The following is a 15161-nucleotide window of genomic DNA, read 5'->3' on the forward strand; positions in this document are numbered from 1 at the left end:
CAGAGGAGGGTCCTTTTGGAAGCAGTCACTGGTGTGTGGGCCTGCCCCCACACCCAGCAAGGAGAGCAGGGCCTGAGCCACCGAGGATGCCCACGACGCCGTCTCAGCCGGGCACGCGGACGGAGCGTGTGCCTCCAGGTGCCCCTTCCTGAGACCCAGGACAAGGCACGGGACAGAAGTGCAAGTGTGGGAAGAAGACATCTGGAGAAAAAGGTGAGAAATTTGGAAAACGGGAGTGCAAAGGTCTGACATTGGATTGACAAAGAGCCAAGACAGGGCAGAGTGGGGAAGGTCGCTAACAAGGTGACTGAAGTGACACTGTGCTCCATCTGAAGAAGGCCTGCTGCCCAGGAGGCCTCACAGCGGCCCTCGCCAGGCAGGCCCTGCAGGGTTCTGGAGCTCCGGGCACCAGGGGTGGGCCTCGTCAGCGGTGCTGGATTCCCCAACGGTCACTCGGATGCAAGACCAAGACGCGAAAGTCCTGCAGGAAAGTGGCTTCTGCACCCGACCACGTCATGGGTCAGATGTGAGCCAGTGGGGACACCCGCCAGCATGCCAGGACTCACGTTCGCATCCGGCGCAAGCTCCTGTGCCGTGCGAGGTGAAGGAGGGGCCGCGCAGGAGCCCCTGGGGTCCTGGGAAAGGGGCGGAGCCTCCCCAGGGGGGTGGGGGGCCGGGAGCATGTCCCCCAGGCCCCAGGGGGGCCTTTGGACCGCCTGCTATGCAGGGGCTCCTCCATGTGGATTAATAACAGGCACACAGAAAACGAAGCAACTTCAGGACAAACAAGTTGTGCAAATGAAGAAATGCAGGCAGGGCCACTTCATGTTGGTGTATACTTTCTGTAAGTCACCTGTCACAGGGCAGGGAGGGGCACGTGTTCCTGTCCTGAGCCTAGTGGGGCTCTCTGATTGACGTGCATTTATCTACTTTGAAAACAACAAAGAAAAAAACCCCAAAAATATAACTGGAACATAACTTTTGTAGCACACGTATCCGACGTAGGATTGGTATTAACATAGCAAGAGTTCCTACAAAGTCCCAAGAAAACACCCAAAGGAAAATGGATGAGAGATCGGCTGTTGGACTTCCATCCACTGAACACCTAGGAACCCTGCCCGCTGTCTGGTGTGGTTCTAGACATTGTGCCCAAGGGACGGACAAGAAAGCCCCGGCCTGGCCAGCAGGCACTCTGAGCTCTGCACAGCTCACCGGCTACATGACACGGCCACCCAGGGCCCCACTGCAAGTACCTCACATTCTACTGGGAAGGATGGAAAATAAGCACAAAGATGCTCCAGCTTTACTAGCCGTGACGGAACCGCTCCTGGAAACGTCGAAGGAAGCAGGGTGCACTCATGCGTCGCGTGGGCCAGGACGGACACGGTAGCGCCTGCTTGATGAAATGGGGACAAACGGGCGGCAATGTGGTGTGATCCGCCCCGTCGCTCAGAGCGCGCAGCCGTTCAGGCGGGCAGCCCCATCCTTAGGGACCCATCCCACAGAGACACCAGCACAAGCGAGCAAAGGTACCCACATTTGTTGGCCAAGTTACGCTACAAAAGAGTTGCAATTTATACCCACACGGGAGAATAACACAGAAACAGGTATCGATCTTTCTACCCCGAAATGGAATCGTGTGAACAACACATACTGCCTGAAAGATAAAATCACAGGACAAAATGCAAAGCAAGCGTTTTTCTTAACAAAAAGACGGGCCTGCGTGTTCACGGCGCACACGGGCAACACTGCCACACGCGGGGACGGAAGGTCTCTGGACAGACAGATACCAAGCTAATAGCAGCAGCCTCTGGGAAGTGAGCTTCAGGATGTGTGTGTAATGTGTGTTTAATCTGTTACAGGCACACATTCTGTGATCTTTTAATAAAGAAAAGAAGCACCACACGCTGCTTGAAGGTGTCGTGTCCCCCAGCTGATTTCCGTTGGCCACCGAGAGCAGTGTGGACGTACCACCGAACGGTGGGACGTGGCTCTCGGAGAGACTGGTCCAAGATCCCAGCTGGTGCTCTGCATATCAGAGGGCCAAGGGTGATGGTCATCAAGGTCGAAAGGCTGGAGCACAGAACACGTGAGCCAACTTCCTTGCACAGAAGCTGCCTGGCATTTAACCACACCCACCCTCCCTCTCCTTTGGAAACACAATAAAGCCTTTTGAAGAGCTCTCTGAACACTCACACCCGGTTTTTAAAGAGCACACAGCCCCTGAGTGCCGAGGGAGGCTGCCCACCTGGCAGCTGGTGCTCGGCGGGGCCAGCACTGCCCAGGCCGCGGTGGCCTCCCACAGCCTGCTCGGAGACCGCTCAGAGAGGGCGGAGGCCAGCGGCCCCAGCCCCGAGCAGGAGCTCGAGGGCCATTTATCACAGGCGACCGGCCGTAGCGCGTGGGCATCGTCCCCTCCTGTCCCTGCTACTGACCCGCACAGGGGTTTCTGCGAAGCGGCTCAGAACAAGGTACCGACGGCACGCGGCGCGGGAAGCAGCCTCTTCCCGAACCGCAGAGCCGAGCGTCGTGTATGAAACGCGCCCATTCCGCGTCCTGGTAACTTCAGCGTACTCCTCACACGGACACGGAACCAAATGCCACGAACGTCATTCGGTTCGCCAGGACACGGGAAAATTCGCTGGCTTGTTGGTATGTTTCATGGCTGCGGAGGGCACAGAGAACCCACCTGGCTCTGCACAGGCCACGGAAGGCTCTGGCAGATCTCTGTAAGGCGGCGGGGACATGCTGGGCTGCAGGCTCGGAACGGGACCCTGGTGCCCAGAAGCCAGCGCGACCGTGTCAGAAGGGGCCTGAATCCATCTGGTTTGTGTTTGGGGTACAAGCCTTGCCCTTCACGTGCCTGGGCCCCCTCCCTGGCCTGGCCCCTGTGCTGAGGGCGGCCTGCTCCCCGCCCACCACAGCAGCTCGGAGCCCAGCACCCCGGATGCACGGGGCAAATGCTCACCGAGTCACCGCCCTGCAGAAATCGGGGGGCAGAGCGGATGTCGCCCTGGTGCAGGCACAGGGCGCTGCTGGTCAAGCACAGGAAGTTGAGTCTGGATCCCAACTCACTGCGGTGTGACTGGGCAAGGCAATCAGCCTCAGAATCCGCCCCCAGGGGTCACCGCCAGCCTTGGGGAGCCGCTCGAGGACACGCAGACTCTCCACAGACAGGGACTGCATCCCCTGGGTGTCAGGGCACCTCAGGAGGCACCAAGTGACTGGGTGGGGTCCTGGGGCGATGCACCGCGACCCTCATGATGCTCATGTGACAGCAGCACAGGCTGTGTGAGGACGGGCACTGCCCGGGCGGGCAGGGGAGGGGAGCCGGTGCTGGGCCCACCTCGCCCCCTGCTGGGTGGGTGACCCAGCAGAACCGTGCACTCCTGCCCGGGGCTGGACCCACCAGGCGCCACCTTCTTCCCTCTGCTCTGGAGAGCAGACCCACCCGTTATGACCCAGCCTCTGGGAAGTGAGTAAGGAAGCTGGATCTGAACCCAGGCCACGGCCCCCAAGCCAGGGCGAAGTCACCCCCTGAACGTGCAGGGGCGTGGGTGAGTCGGTGCGCTCAAAGTCCCATTTTTGTAGTCTTTCCTCTTACCGACTCTTACAGAAATGCAGCTGTAAATTATTTAGAATTACTGACATCGAGTGTTGGAAAGACACTTTTAGAATGATACAGGACACCTAACTACACTCTATTCCCTTAAGTGGCTTAAATGTTTCCACTGAAATCTTTATATTATTAATATTATTAATGTGCTGGTGACGCCCTTTTAAAAAGTGGATCCCGCAATCAAATCTTAATTAAGTTCTTCTGGAACGCCGCGTGCTCAGCGGCACCTCCCCAACTGTGACCAGGACAGTCTTCGTTTCTCAGCGGAACAGGACCTGGGTCGGGGGTGGGGGGGGTTGCTGTGGCACAAGGTCCGAGCAAGCAGGTGTTAGAGACCCTGTTTCCAGACCCCAGAGAAGCCCAAGGCAGCACGGGAGCCAGCAGGCACAAACACTGGAGGTCACGGGGCCTGTGAGGCAAAGGTCGCGGGCCACGCAGCTCTGGGGAACGGCAGCGGATCGGCAGTGGAGTTCACCGTCCCGCCTCCGGAGTCTTCCGGGACCCTGGCTATAAGAGGTCACCGCCGGGTTCTGTGTCCTGTGACAGGGGCCCGTCTCCGGGTGGTGCCGGCCTTGTTCGGCCGGGAGACGGAAAGAACCAGGGCAAACGTCCCCTGACGGGCACCCCCACTTCTGCTCAGAGTTGGGGGTGTGGGCTCAGGCCAGGGAGCTGCGTGAGCGCCACCAGAGGCAGGTGACGTTCTCTGTCCTTTCCTGGGACATCAGGGGGAAGAGGCGAGGCGAGGCCCCTGGGCCAGAGGTGGGTGGCTCTGCTTGGCGGCCAGGTCCCCGGACTTCTGCTTCCGCCGTCGGGACCTTGGGGGCCACGCTCGCCACACCCGGGGCAGGAGGAAGCTCTGCCTGCTCGGTGTATCCACGGCGGGGAGGATATGGGGGTGCAGGGCCCCATGTCACTGATGAGAAACTGAGGCCAAGGGGACCTAAGGAATCCATCAGAGGGCACACAGAGCTTCAAAGCCAGTGAAAAGATCCAACCCGAACTGCTGGACGGGGGAGCCCACAACCTGCCCACGCACTTCGGGTGAGGGGAGCTTCCGGCGGCTCACTCTTTCTGGGCCCCGAGCACCTGGGGCAGGCCCGGTCTCGGCCCCTCTCCCGGCACGGTGCCCCCTGCTGCCCGTGACCTCCTGCTCTGTGGATGTGAGTGTGGTTACGCACAGCACCAGGTTCCAGAAGGGGGCCTGGGGGGCCAGCCTGGGAGAACCGGCCACCACGCGCTTCTGGCGAGCGCGTGGGTTCTCTCTAGGCGAACCCACAACCGTTCTCAGCGGACGAGTGAGAGCCACGTACCCCAAACTGAGGAGAAGAGGACCGCAGTGGCACCTTCCTTTCGCCAAGAAAGGAAACCCTGCCCGTGCCTGCAGGGTCCTCGCCTCGGCTCGGCCAACCCCACCGAGGTGCTGGTCGGGGACTCTGGGCTCCAGCTCCAGGCCCGTGGCCTTCGTGGTGCGGTCCTTCCATCTCACACACCTGGACCGTCAGTCAAGCACCACTGAGGGGCCTCCCCACAGTTTCTGGCTCTGGATTCAGGGTCTGCTCCCCGCGTGCCACACCGACTCCGCCGGGGCACAGCTCTGACTACCGAGAGGCCCCGAGTCTTCTGTCTTTAGGGTGGGGCGGCGGGGGCGCCGTTCAGCCCCATCCCCCAAAGCCTCATCACTCGCGTAAAGATGCTGATGTGACTGCCTCAAAGCGTATCTGTCAAAAGTCAACCCAGATCCTCCGGGTAAAAAAGATTTGTGTTTACAAAGAAAGAGCTGTGCCACAAGGGCCTCATTTCCACCAAGCAGGGCGCCCTGGAGTTTCCCACAATGCTCTGCACCCGCGGGCTCCACGCACCGCGTCTGCGACCAGGGTAGCCCGTGCTCCAGCGCCGGCCACAGCCGGCCCTCACCTCTCGAGGCAAAGCCTCTGGAAGGCACTCCTCTGGCCTTTGCCCTTCCGGCCACCCTCGTGCCCCAGCCACAGCCGCTCTGATCTTTCTTAAAAGCCACTGCCCGCTGAAACCATCACCGCTGGACAGAGTCCAAGAGAGCCTGAGTCTGAATGCCCTTCTTTTCTGGCGACAGAGCCGCACACGCCCTGAGGCGTCGTGCTGACATGTCCTCGCGGGACACAATGAGGTCCTTTCTTGAATACATTTGCTCCTACCCTGGGGCCCCCGGCCGCCCCCGCTGCCCAGGCCCTGCCTAGAGCCGGCGCTGAGGGCCGAACGCTGGCTGGCTTGCTCCGGCAGGACCCTGGGCCCGTGGGCGGGAGCTGCCGTGTCCCCGGCCCACCAGGGGATGCTCCGAGCTGTGACAAAGTGCAGCATGCCATGAGCTAGGCTGTTGTTCACGAATGAGCTTGAGTGTTAAAGGGCAGCTGTACTTACGTGAGGTTCGCTGCTTTTGGTATGAACCGTCAGGAAGCGCTTAAGGATTATCTTAACACGATGCTCTAATAATCATTTCAAAAAACCCCAAATACTTAAAAATGAGCTGGGATTCCCTCCGAGTGCGCATCCCAGCCTGGCTCAGCGTCTGGGGATGTGGGAGGGGCCGGCTGGGAGCCCCGCCCTCAGGCAGCAGCAGACCGGGGCACTGACCTGTTTTTCTGAGCGGGAAATCGTCTTTGGTGTCGTACATTCCCAGGACCGGGTGGTTGTAGGAGGCCGACACCCCGCTCTGGGGCGGGGAGCTCTGGTCGAGGGAGCTGTGCTGTGTTTTCCTGGAGAGAAGAGGCAGAGGCAGACGGCCGAGTTAGCCAGGGTGTCACATCAGCCCCGGATCAGCTGTGGCCGCGCGTGGAGACCGGCCTCCTGGCGGGGGCCAGACCAAACTCGGGAACCCAGGCCGAGCACGACCTCCGCTGCTGGACCCTGGTGCAGGAGGGGCGAGGGCCCGTGCAACCCCCCACCGTCACCCCGTCCCCGCCTGGGGGCTCCCTGCACTGACTGCTCTCTGGCCACCCACCGGGTCACCGCCCGCCACACAGGGCCTGTCCTTGGGGCAGACGGGGGTGGGGGGGTTGCATGTGCACAGAACCAAAGGCGGTTAGAGGTGACTGGGATCTGGGGGTGTGTCTGGAGCTGGTGATGATGAGGTCTGTGGTCCCCAAAGGGACGTCCTTTCAGCAGAAAACACCGTCATTTGCACCTCGAGAGGAACCAAAGCCACCCAGTCGGCCCCCTTCTCTGAGGACGACGGGTCTGGACTAGAGGCACCCTGTGCCTGGAAGCTGGTCTGCGCAGTTTCCTGCCCCTAGCGACCAGCCAGGCATGACTCAATCCTTAACACGGGGAGACAGGGTCGGGCTCCGGGAGGAGGTGCAGCGGGGCGGGAGCGGGGGTCAGGGCTGGGGAAGCGGTGCCACTGGCCCTCAGCCAGACCATCGGCCAACTGGGGCTTCGGTGGGACGGCCGGCTGGGCCCTGCTGGAAGCATCCGCGCAAGGCGTGATGAATCCCGTTGCGTCTTTCAACTGCGTAACCTACTTAATGACTTGAAACGATTTGCCAACTTACTTACTTGGCATTTGGTAGCCTGTTTATTTGGATCCACAGCACCGCGTACGCACACACCTGGCGTTGTCTGAATGGAGACTGTGGGCTCTTAAGTGCCCACAGGTGGATGTTTAGATATCTGAGCGCAGACTGGTGCTGCTCACGGAGAATGTGCCGCTCGCAGAGACCCGCCCCGTGAGTGTGGCCCTGACACGTGGGCTGTGGGGCCCGGCCGGGCCACGTGGCAGCCAAGTGCTCAGAGAGCCCCGGACACGGCCCGCCGGGCGCCTGCCAGCAGCAGCGAGAGCGCGGCTCCTTCCCGGGACAGGTGCACCCGCACACCGGTACCGCGCGGGGGTCGCCGCCTCGGGTGGGAAGGCTTCCCCTCGGGGGCCGTTCTCTCAGGGTCTCCCGAAAGGTCTGAGGGCAGCACTGTCTCTCTACGGATTCACATCCCCAGAGGGGATCCCCTCGGTCAGCTCCAAGTCGCTCAGGGCCAAGCCACGACGTGGGAAAGAACTCGCCTTTTCCTCCGTGAGAAACACGGGAGGACCTGTGTGTGCGTGAGGGGACGGGAGAGCGAAGTAATAGTTACTGACAGGGTATCGCATCAGTGGACGTTACTATAAATAATATCTGGTGTCGCTAGAGACTTCAATTGTAGATCGTTTCCGATGAGGCCAGGAGCTGGAAACGCTACGCTTCAGATCTAGCAGGTTTTCTCTTCGGGTTGGTGTCTCGAGACGCTGTCAGCATTAAACCTCCTGACTCCCGCTCCAGCCTTCGGAGGAGCCTCGACAGGACGGTCCGGGCGCAGGCTGCCCCAGTGCCACCGCTGGTGCTGCCCCGTCTCGGGCCGGAGACTTCGAGGGAGTGACTCCCGGCAGCACAGCTCAGCTCCTCGCGCCTGCGGCCCTGGGGTGCCTGCCGCACAGGCCCCCGGGGCCCCTCCGGGGCAACCCCCACCCCCCCGTCACACCGTCCTGGGGACCGGGCACGTGTGGTCGCTCCAGGCCCGGGTCCAGTCCCTGGCCGCACGGGCACGGCACACTGACGCGCTCTCACATTTGTGCTAATCGTTGTGGGTGGAGCGAAGCTAGGGTCAAAGTTCAGTTCCTTCTCCAGGAAGACCCAGTTTTCACCGTCACAACAGCAAGTGAACATGACAGTCACTCCACGACGATGTCGGCCTCGGGGTGACAAAGCAAGACAGCGGCCAAGTTCCGTGCAAACAGCGCTGTCCCCTGGCTGATTTCCCTGAGACCACGTTCTTCCGCACTCCAGCCTGTGTGCCCCAAATCCCTCCGAGGGACCTGAACCCAGAGCAAGCAAGCTTCGTCCCGTCGGGGCCCTACCTCGGGGAGCCCTGCTCAGGGAGCGGTCCCTGTCAACCCCTTCTGGGACCCTCACCTGCCCTCAACCCTGCGGCCCTTCCCTCAACTCCAAGCTCCCTCCTCAGTGCTCTGTTTCTGTTCCTGCCAGGACCGCCCCCTTCCCTGCAGCCTCCAGGACGGGAGGTGACGTGCTCTCCCAGCCCACAGGCTCTGTCCTGTCACGTATGAACCCGTCACCGCGGCCTCCGCTCCTGCCAGCGGTCTCCGTACCCCAGGATCCCCCCGACTCACAGAGGAGCCTGGCACCGGCCACCCCAATCTTCCGCCGCAACCGCGGCCACCATCCGAGCACTCGGACGCGGTCAACCCATGACTCCTGCTTGCCACCACGTGACCTCCTCCAGGCTCATGGTCTTCTGGCCCCTCGCCAGCCTTACCTCCCCAGACCTGGCGCTTCCCCGCCCGCCGACCACAGCTGCTAAACACCGCAGCCCCGCTATCTGAGCCTCCCTCCCGCCAGCAGGCCCAAGAGCCCCTGCCCGCTTGCCGCCTCCACAGGCCTGTGGTCCCGGGTTCCCCCAGCGCCTCCTGGTCTGAGGCCCCCGCCCCCGCTCCCCTTCCTGCCATCTTCAGCGCAAACCCCGCGGACACCGTCTCACCCGCTCCCCAAACCGCCTTCCGCGGGGCATCAGCCCGCAGCCCCCAACCCCAGGGGAGGATGGAGCTTTCCCACAACAAGCACCCCAGCCAGACGCGGGCCCCCGGGGGCCGCTACAAGCGTTTCTGAGGAATCCTCCACATGGTGGCTCTGGGGCTCACGGTGTCACCACGAAGAGCCGTGGTGGCTCTTCGGGGACGCTGTTGCCTTTGCTCGTCCGTGTGAGTCGTGTCCCCGGCTGAGCTGCGGGCACGCCAGCAGCATGCTTCGATGAGTGCAGCTTAAGGGACCGAGCAGCGAGCGATGGCTGCACGTGGAACGAGGGCGCCGTCTCTGCCTCGGAATCAAAGTACTTTCTGACTGGTCACCGGTGTCACCTGCCAGGTCCTCGGGATCATCTCAGCGGAATGTGGTGGGGTTTTTATTTAGTCCACACAGTTGTCCGCTGGGCGCTTGAGAATAATATATTTTCCCCCGATGAAACAGAAGGTAATCATGTTTTGATTTATGAAAACCACCTTATGGATTTTGTGAGAGATGAAATCAGCCCTGAAAACGGGAGAAAACTAGATTTCAAAGCAAAAAGCCGCAAAGCACCCTTGATCACTGCTTAAGGCCACATAAACCCGCTCCTCCGCTCCAGACGTGGCCTGTGCCGAGGCCAGCTCCCATGTGACGGGCTGGTGCTCAGGGGACGTGCCTCTGCGCGCGGGCGTTGTCGCGGACTTTTCTGCCGCGGTGCGCCAGCCTCTCCGGCTGTTAGCACGAACGAGGCTCTCTTGTGGCCTCTGTCAACCACATGGGCTCTGCGAAAGGGCTCCTCACGTGAACACGAAAAACAGCACAGATGCTACGGACCTGCCTAGCAGTCAGTGAAACACCGGGTAGAAATCCAGCGGGTGCACACGGACACGTTAGACCGCGGTGCCAGTGAGGTGGCTCCTTTTGTGGCCAAAATACACGGGAGAAGAGTAATGGCCAGGCACCAGCCTCTGTCATGCAGAGACCGGCCCCACTCTGTCTGGGTGACCGTCCCGGCATTTGCCGCTGGACTGCGCCGGCTGTCGCGAGCCCGCTCCCTGCTTGGCGAGTCTCTGCCCACAGCCTCCCCCGCCTCTCAGGGTGAAGACCCGGTACCGCGCCGGCCTACGGGTGGTGCCCGGCCACTGGGGCCCCAGACGGGAGGCCCGGGCGCCCGCACCCCTGCACTTACCCGTACCAGTAGCGCGGGTCACTGGAGATGCAGTGGTTCAGGTTCCGGTGGGCCAGCGCCTTCTTTTTATTGAGGACAAACTCCTGAAGCTTCATCTTCACTTCTGTGCTGGCCACGGCACCTGGCGCGGGAGAAAGCACGGACAGGTGACCGGGGGTGGCGGCCCAGCGGCGCGGACGCGCAGCTCTGTGCTGGGGAGGGAGCAGTGGCTCGGAGCCCGGCCTGCGAGCCAAAATCGACCCGAAATCGGGACGCTGCTGGTGCCAGGAAGGCTTCTCAGAGGAAGGGGAAGGACAGGAGAAGCGTTAAGAAGGGCTCTTCCTCCACGAACATTTCGCAGAACCGAGCCCCATCGACCACGGAAAAGTCACCAGCAGACGGACTCACTGTCACCTAACACGGATCGGCCGCCGGGGGCACTTTCGGACCCTCACGTGAAAGCACGTGGCGAACGGGCGCGGGCAGCACGCGGCTCCGTCCCCGCTACGGCACACGCGGCCGAGCCCCGGAGGTTGCGTGCACGCACCGCCACCAGCGGACGGGAGCAGGTGCGCCGTGACGCGCATGTCCGCGGCGGCCTCGCGCCCAAGGAAAGGCGGCTTTCTGCTCCTGGGCCGCTTCCCCGGGGCCCGTGTGGGCAGCCTGCACGCGGGCAGCGCCTGCACCTTGCGGGGTTCTCGGGGGCTGGCTGTTCACAGCCCCGGGGACAGAAAGCTGCAGATCGGAGAGACAGACGTGCGCACACAGATCCAAGTCCAAAGCCACCACCCTGATGCAAGACCTGCCCCGTCCGATCCGTTCTCAGCGCCCCGTGTGCCACGCAGCACCGCCTGCCTTCCCCTTGCAAGTGGTGTCAATGCTTCCCGTTCTTGTCGAGAATCCCAGCGGTGCTTTTTTTTAACAGTAACGTTTATTTACTCATTTACTTGAGGGGGGAAGAGAGGGAGGGGGAGTGGGCAGAGGGAGAGAGTGAATTTTAAGCAGGCTCCACGCTCGGCCCGGAGCCGACCCGGGGCTCCATCTGAGACACCGTGAGGTCTTGACCTGAGCTGACATCAAGACTCAGACGCTTAACCTACCGAACCGCCCAGGAGCCCCTCAAAGCACCTTCTAATTGCTTCCCAAAATGCCTCCGTACACTGACCACCACGAGCCAACCGTGGCCATGCACCAGAGGCAGGCACCTTGTACCTTCGGGAGCACTCCGGATCACCACGTGACCCTGGTCTGCATCAGTACTCGGGATCACCACGTGGCCCAGTCTCTCTGCCAGTACTCAGGACCACCATGTGACCCTGTCTCTTCTATTAGTACTCGGGGTCACCATCTGACCATGCCCTTATCAGTATTCGGGATCACCACGTGACCCTGTCTCTATTACTACTTGGGATCATCATCTGCCCGTGTCCTTATCAGCTCTCGGGACCACCACGTGACCCCGTCTCTCTCAGTACTTGGGATCACCACGCGACTTACGGGTGTGCACGCACGCGCATGTGCCTCCAGTTCCTGGCACGGAGCTCCTAAAACCCTTGTAAACTCCTAAGTGATAAGAACACTAGGGCCATCTCTTGTTCTGATGCAGTGACCCTGGCTGGACTCTCGGAAGGCTCCTGGAGGGGCTGGTCTCCAAAAGACCAAGCCGTGATTAGAAGCTTGGAATCCTCAGCCCCGTTGGATTGGGCGGAGAGGGGCTGGAAACCGAGTTAATAATTGCTCACCGGGAAGCCTCCATACAAAGTCCCGGTATGGGGCGCAGAGGGTGTCCACGCCGGGAAGCACACGCACGTACTGAGAGGGCGACGCGCCCCAGCTCCACGGGGACAGAGCCTCCCGCGCCCGCGAGCCGCCCGCACCTCGTCCTACGCGCTGCTTCTCCCGGCTGCTCATCTCCGTCCTCTGCCACGTCCTTTACTAAACCGAGGAGTGTCAGGAGCCTCCCCCTGGGTGCTGTGAGCCGGCCGGCAAGTTCAACAAGCAAGGAGGGGGCTGTGGGAACCTCTGAGGACCTACAGCGGCGGGTCAGACGCTCGGCTGACAGTCTGGATCGGCAACCGGCGTCTGCCGGGGGGGCTCGTGGGACCGAGCCCTCAGCTGAGCAGTGTCCCAACAGACGGGCTGCAGGACAGCCGGGGGGTGACGGAGAGCTGCGTCGTGGGCAATCCCAGCAGCGTCGCGTTCCGGGTCCGCGTGGGTCTACGTGAAGGGCAAACGCAGGAGGAAAGACCTGGGTTCCTCCCAACAGAGGAGGGAAATACTGGTTGTTTCCCAAATTCGATATTCAAACGCTTGTTTGCACGTAATCTGCTCTGGTTCCCCCATTTCCCGGAAGCTTTGAAATTGATCTTCCTTTCGCTGGTTTGGTAAATAATACGTTTTATTTTATCCTTGTTTCCCCGGTGTTGGGCTTTCATTCATTTATGTGCTTGCTGTTGCTATGCGTTCACGGTTCTTTCTGATGCGTGTGAAATGGATTTTGGTGTATGTGACTCTCTAGGTATTTTGACAGGTTGCTCGTGAATTGTTAGCATCATCAGAGAAACCATCTTTCTTGCCACTGTTATCATCCACACACTGAATTCTGTCCAGCTGTACGTATGTCTGCCGTGCTCCAGGGCAGCGTCCCCCCGCAGTTAGGTCACAGTGGGCCTTGCGTGGGTCGTGGACGACAGTCAGACAGCACAGACCCCTGGGAACAGGGTCCGAATTAGATCATCCAGGGAAACACAGGTTCACTAAACCGACCCCAAACCACCTTCAGAAGCTCCCGTCACGACACACGGACTTGCGTCTTGGGCCTTCCCAGGCTCTGGGGAGACGGCCCCAGGGGCACACGAGAAGAGAAGCCTGCCAGAGCTCTCCACGTGCCGGGTGCCAGCCAGCGGGCACGGTGTCCCGGCGACACTCGTGAGGAGGGCACGCGGGACGACTAACGCTAACAGGCCGGGCCATGGGGGGTGACCAAAGGCACAAAGTCACACGTGCTTCCGGGCAGCGCGGCTCAGTCCCCCAAGATGTAGCCAGTGTCAGAGGGAACACAGATTCTGAACGTGCAGAGCCCGTGTTTCCCGTCTGCAAGTGGACGTGTCAGAAGATCGCACGTGCAGACACAGAGACCTGCCTACAACGTGCCCGGGCATGCAGTCACGTGGCGTTCGTGACAGCGCAGGGGCACCAGGAGGGTGGCAGAACATACGCCAAGGGCTAACCGCGACCGTACACGGCGGGCCTGGCCACCAGGAGTGAGACGAAGGGCAGGGGACGCAGAGGGTCGCTGTCGAAGGGGAAACGCGAATTGGCCAATAAATGTGCGAGATACGCGCAACCTGCAGAGATGGAAGAAACCACAGTGAAACGAGGAGTTTGGTTGTTCCCTCTCGGGCTGCTGGCCGCGCAGGGAGGATCAGACTACCTGCTGAGGAGGAGCGGGAGGAGGGGGAGCAGGAAGACCCGGACGAAGAGCAGATGGCCTCCCGGTCCTGCAAAACTGCTTCCGGAAGAGCGGACCACGCAAAGTAGCAGACAAGCGGCAGACACTCTCGGTGGGCCGGGCAAGGCCGTTCCCGAAAGTTTCCCGGCAAACCCAAACTGTGCGTTAGCTCGCCGGATCTTCCCCAGAACCACCGGCCCGGTGGCTCCACTTGCCCTCCACGGGGTGGGGGGATGCTTATGACTCCCCTGAGGGCCCTCTGGGGACAAGCTGGCCCCGAGGACCGGGTTTAGGCGGCCTCTGACTCTCCCTGCTTCGGCCACAGCCCTGGCGGATGTCTCGGGCTCCAGAACTCAAAGGAGGGCAAAGGACAAACGCCCCACCGCGGCAGGGAGTGCACGCGACAAATCCCAGCGACAGGCAAGCACAGCGGGACGTGGCGAAGGAGAGCGGCCCCTCCTGGAGGAGACCCTGGCCCTGTTGCTGGCCGGGGCTGTGGCACCTGCCAGCCACCGGCAGGGCCTTGTGCCCTGAGCTGCCTGCTGTGTCCTCACGGCAGGACATACGTCTGCGGGACTGACATGGGGTCCCTCGGCCAGCTCGGGCCGGGACAGGGTACCTTACCAGGCTCTCGTGGAACCAAATCAGGACCAGCCCACCTCCCTGAGCTCAGGAAGGTTCCGACATAAATACACCACACGAATGCCGCAGCACCTCCTGGGCACGTCGGGCCGAGTCCACCTTCCAAGAGGGGGCAGCCGGTGACCTGGTCAGAAGGGTGGACCCTCCCTGGCCCTTCCCAGGCCACCTGTGGCTGGAGGCTGACGCACCGGGCCCTGCCTCACAGGGGCGGTGGGCACGACTCACACCCATACACACGCGGGACCCGCGGCAGACGCCGGGCCACAGGCGTGTGACGCTGGGCCACAGAGGGACCGTCTTCTCTTCTGGCACTTTATGCGGAGACGATTCCAAACGGAGCTGTCATCCTTCCAGTCACTGACCCATCTCTCAACAGATTCTGCCACCTTGACTTTTTATCTGCAGGTTGTTTGTCCTGGTCACGTATGTTGAAATCTTTGCATTCTGTGTCCTCAATTCCAATCCAACATGCATCGCAAAACGCTTTTGACACTTATGAAATACTTGAGTAAATTTTTTTTCTTCTCTCTTTTTTTAATTTTAATTTTAGTTAGTTTATGTAGTGTCATGTTAGTTTCATGTGTACAATATAACGATTCCACACTTCCATACGTTACTCTGTGCTCCTCCGGCTTCCTCTTCTTTATTTACTTACTTATCTATCTATTTAGTTTAAGAGAGAGAGAGACCGAGAGAGGCAGAGTGAGTGGGCACAGGTGGGGAGAGGGGCAGAGGAAGAATCTTAAGAGAGAATCTTAATCC

The 15161-nt window shown here is 60.9% G+C and overlaps 1 protein-coding gene across 7 annotated transcripts in view; it reads right to left on the bottom strand.

Annotated features, from left to right (window-relative positions):
- Nucleotides 1–15161, bottom strand: part of HDAC4 (histone deacetylase 4) — a 294826-nt gene that overhangs the window by 75804 nt on the left and 203861 nt on the right. For all 7 annotated transcript variants that reach the window (XM_023259940.2, XM_045034698.1, XM_023259939.2 and 4 more), the window contains 2 exons: nt 10328–10448; nt 6227–6348 (listed from right to left, as the gene is read on the bottom strand). In XM_023259940.2, the coding sequence (XP_023115708.1) occupies nt 6227–6348; nt 10328–10448 (243 nt within the window). The remainder of the gene's footprint in view (nt 1–6226; nt 6349–10327; nt 10449–15161) is intronic.

This window comes from Felis catus, chromosome C1 (genome assembly GCF_018350175.1).
Source record: "Felis catus isolate Fca126 chromosome C1, F.catus_Fca126_mat1.0, whole genome shotgun sequence".
NCBI classification, from domain to species: Eukaryota; Metazoa; Chordata; class Mammalia; order Carnivora; family Felidae; genus Felis; species Felis catus.